Source organism: Montipora capricornis, chromosome 6, assembly GCF_036669925.1.
Source record: "Montipora capricornis isolate CH-2021 chromosome 6, ASM3666992v2, whole genome shotgun sequence".
Classification (NCBI taxonomy): domain Eukaryota; kingdom Metazoa; phylum Cnidaria; class Anthozoa; order Scleractinia; family Acroporidae; genus Montipora; species Montipora capricornis.
The window spans coordinates 55,061,824-55,063,819 of NC_090888.1; the positions used below are offsets into that span (position 1 = coordinate 55,061,824).

Sequence of the window (1,996 nt, forward strand, 5' to 3'; positions counted from 1 at the left end):
CAAACAGGCAGGATGATATTGTCAGACTTCTTATCACAAAGGAAGCCTATTGGAGTGCCCAACTCTTCACCTTGGCACCTCACGGCCTTAACAAAAGGCAAGAATTTCATTTTGAAAACAGAATACACTTCAATTCTACATGATTCATAGATGCACGCTTTTTGATAAAGAATTTAACAGTTTTTCAAATATTTCAATCGTTCAAGGGCTTATGTTGGGGAATTTGTTGTTTGATCGTAAATTGAACAGTTTGGCTCAAAGGCCCCAACCTGGGAATTTGTTATGATTGTTGTGCATTGTTAGTGGATTCAGGTTTAGCTTGAGCTCGTGTTTTTATATTGGTTCTTTTACTATTTTGTTTGCTTTTCTCTTTAGTTATACTCTTCAGTAAAGTAATACCTTTAGGGATTTTTCACATCTTTGATGAATTTTAATCCGGTAGTAAACTATGCAGGAACATCATTAAGTACATTGTTTAACCTTTTGTTATGTCCGTTCTATTGTACTTTTTAAGTTCTTATGTAATACCTTTAGGAATTCGGTATACCTAAGAGCCCCTCGCTCGAAATATATCTGAAGTACCGGGGACAAACAGAATAGATCAGGCGCGTATTGTGACCAAACAGGTGTGACTGATACCTTACAGTATACCAAAGTTTACGGAGGTTTTAAGGGTTAACGAGGCCATTCTTTGAACAAAATCTTATGCATCCCAAATGGAGTTATCATTGTAACGAGCCGAAGAAAAATTTTACTTATTGTTGTAAAACTGATATCTCTCTGTGTTTTTATAGGTCTTATTGAAGGTAAGGAAACGAATCACCCTGATGGTTTTGACCGTCACCGCCATCTTTGCTGTGATTTGGAATTCTGATTCTGTACTTCAACTCCTTGAGCACTTTTACTTTTTCAAGATCCTTCCCTTTGCTCATGCCATCGTCCACACAATGCTCATGTTCAACGCCTCTTTGAATCCTTTTGCATACGCCCTTTTTAACCAACGGTTCAGAACAAAGATAAAAGAAATGGTATTTTAAATAAAAGCCGTATAGTTAACAGGTGGGCGGGCTTCAACATCTCCTCTTAATACTTCCTGGTTTAAAGTTTTAATTCGAATACTTGAGGCTGCGTCGAAAGCTCATGGGCCCGGTTGTTCAAAAGAAGCCATTTGACCGGCCTTGCTCCAATTGGCTAAGTGATTCTACTATGGACTGTGATTGGTTATATCTTTTACTTATGAAGAATGCTGTGCCTTTTTGCATATGAACATATAGTACATGTAAAATGCTATTTCCAAGTTTTTGCTAACGAGCAAGCCGAGCGAAGACGCGATATAAATCTGCAAACTATGTATTATATTGACTGCTTCGTTGGCACTTAGTGATAGGTATTACTAGTATATTATTTTCTAAAATTCTCGCTATATTATAATAAATAAAACTGTTGCAGATATGCTTGTTTTTTATGTGTTCTTTATTGAAGGAAAAATTCAACATTGAAAGGTAAACACAAGGGCAATTAAAGGCGAAGGGTGACTTCTTTGCAAAACTTTAAAATATCTTCTGTTTACCTCTCCAATGCACCATAGGAATTGATCATTAACAAAATGGCTTTCTGTGTTACGTCTAAAATATCATTTCTTCACCACGCACAGTTAAGATATTATTATCATCTTTCACGTGTATATAGGATATAGGATATAGGTGTCGCCATGGTAACCTTCATTGTAAGATACTTTTGTACAGTAAAATAATGGTTCTCTACTATATTAGCATTATTTATGGTTCGATTTGACATTATCATCATTTTTTCATAACTTTCATATCTTGTTTCACGCATGTTACACAACATGCGTATTTTAACGGTTGTGACCACCTTTTTCCATTTCGAGAACGAGAAATTGTTTTTAATCTGAAAGTTTCATCGGTATCTATAAAATAATCAGAACATTACATGGCTTATCGTGCTTATAGTATCTCGCACTCGTTAGCTACGC

General features: G+C 35.8%; 1 protein-coding gene across 1 annotated transcript in view; it reads left to right on the forward strand.

The window, feature by feature from the left end:
- Positions 1-1,375, forward strand: part of LOC138050665 (RYamide receptor-like) — a 25,771-nt gene extending 24,396 nt beyond the window's left edge. The window contains exon 5 of the mRNA XM_068896969.1: positions 795-1,375. Within this exon, the coding sequence (XP_068753070.1) occupies positions 795-1,037 (243 nt within the window). The 3' untranslated portion in view covers positions 1,038-1,375. The remainder of the gene's footprint in view (positions 1-794) is intronic.
- The last annotated feature ends 621 nt before the right edge of the window (positions 1,376-1,996 follow it).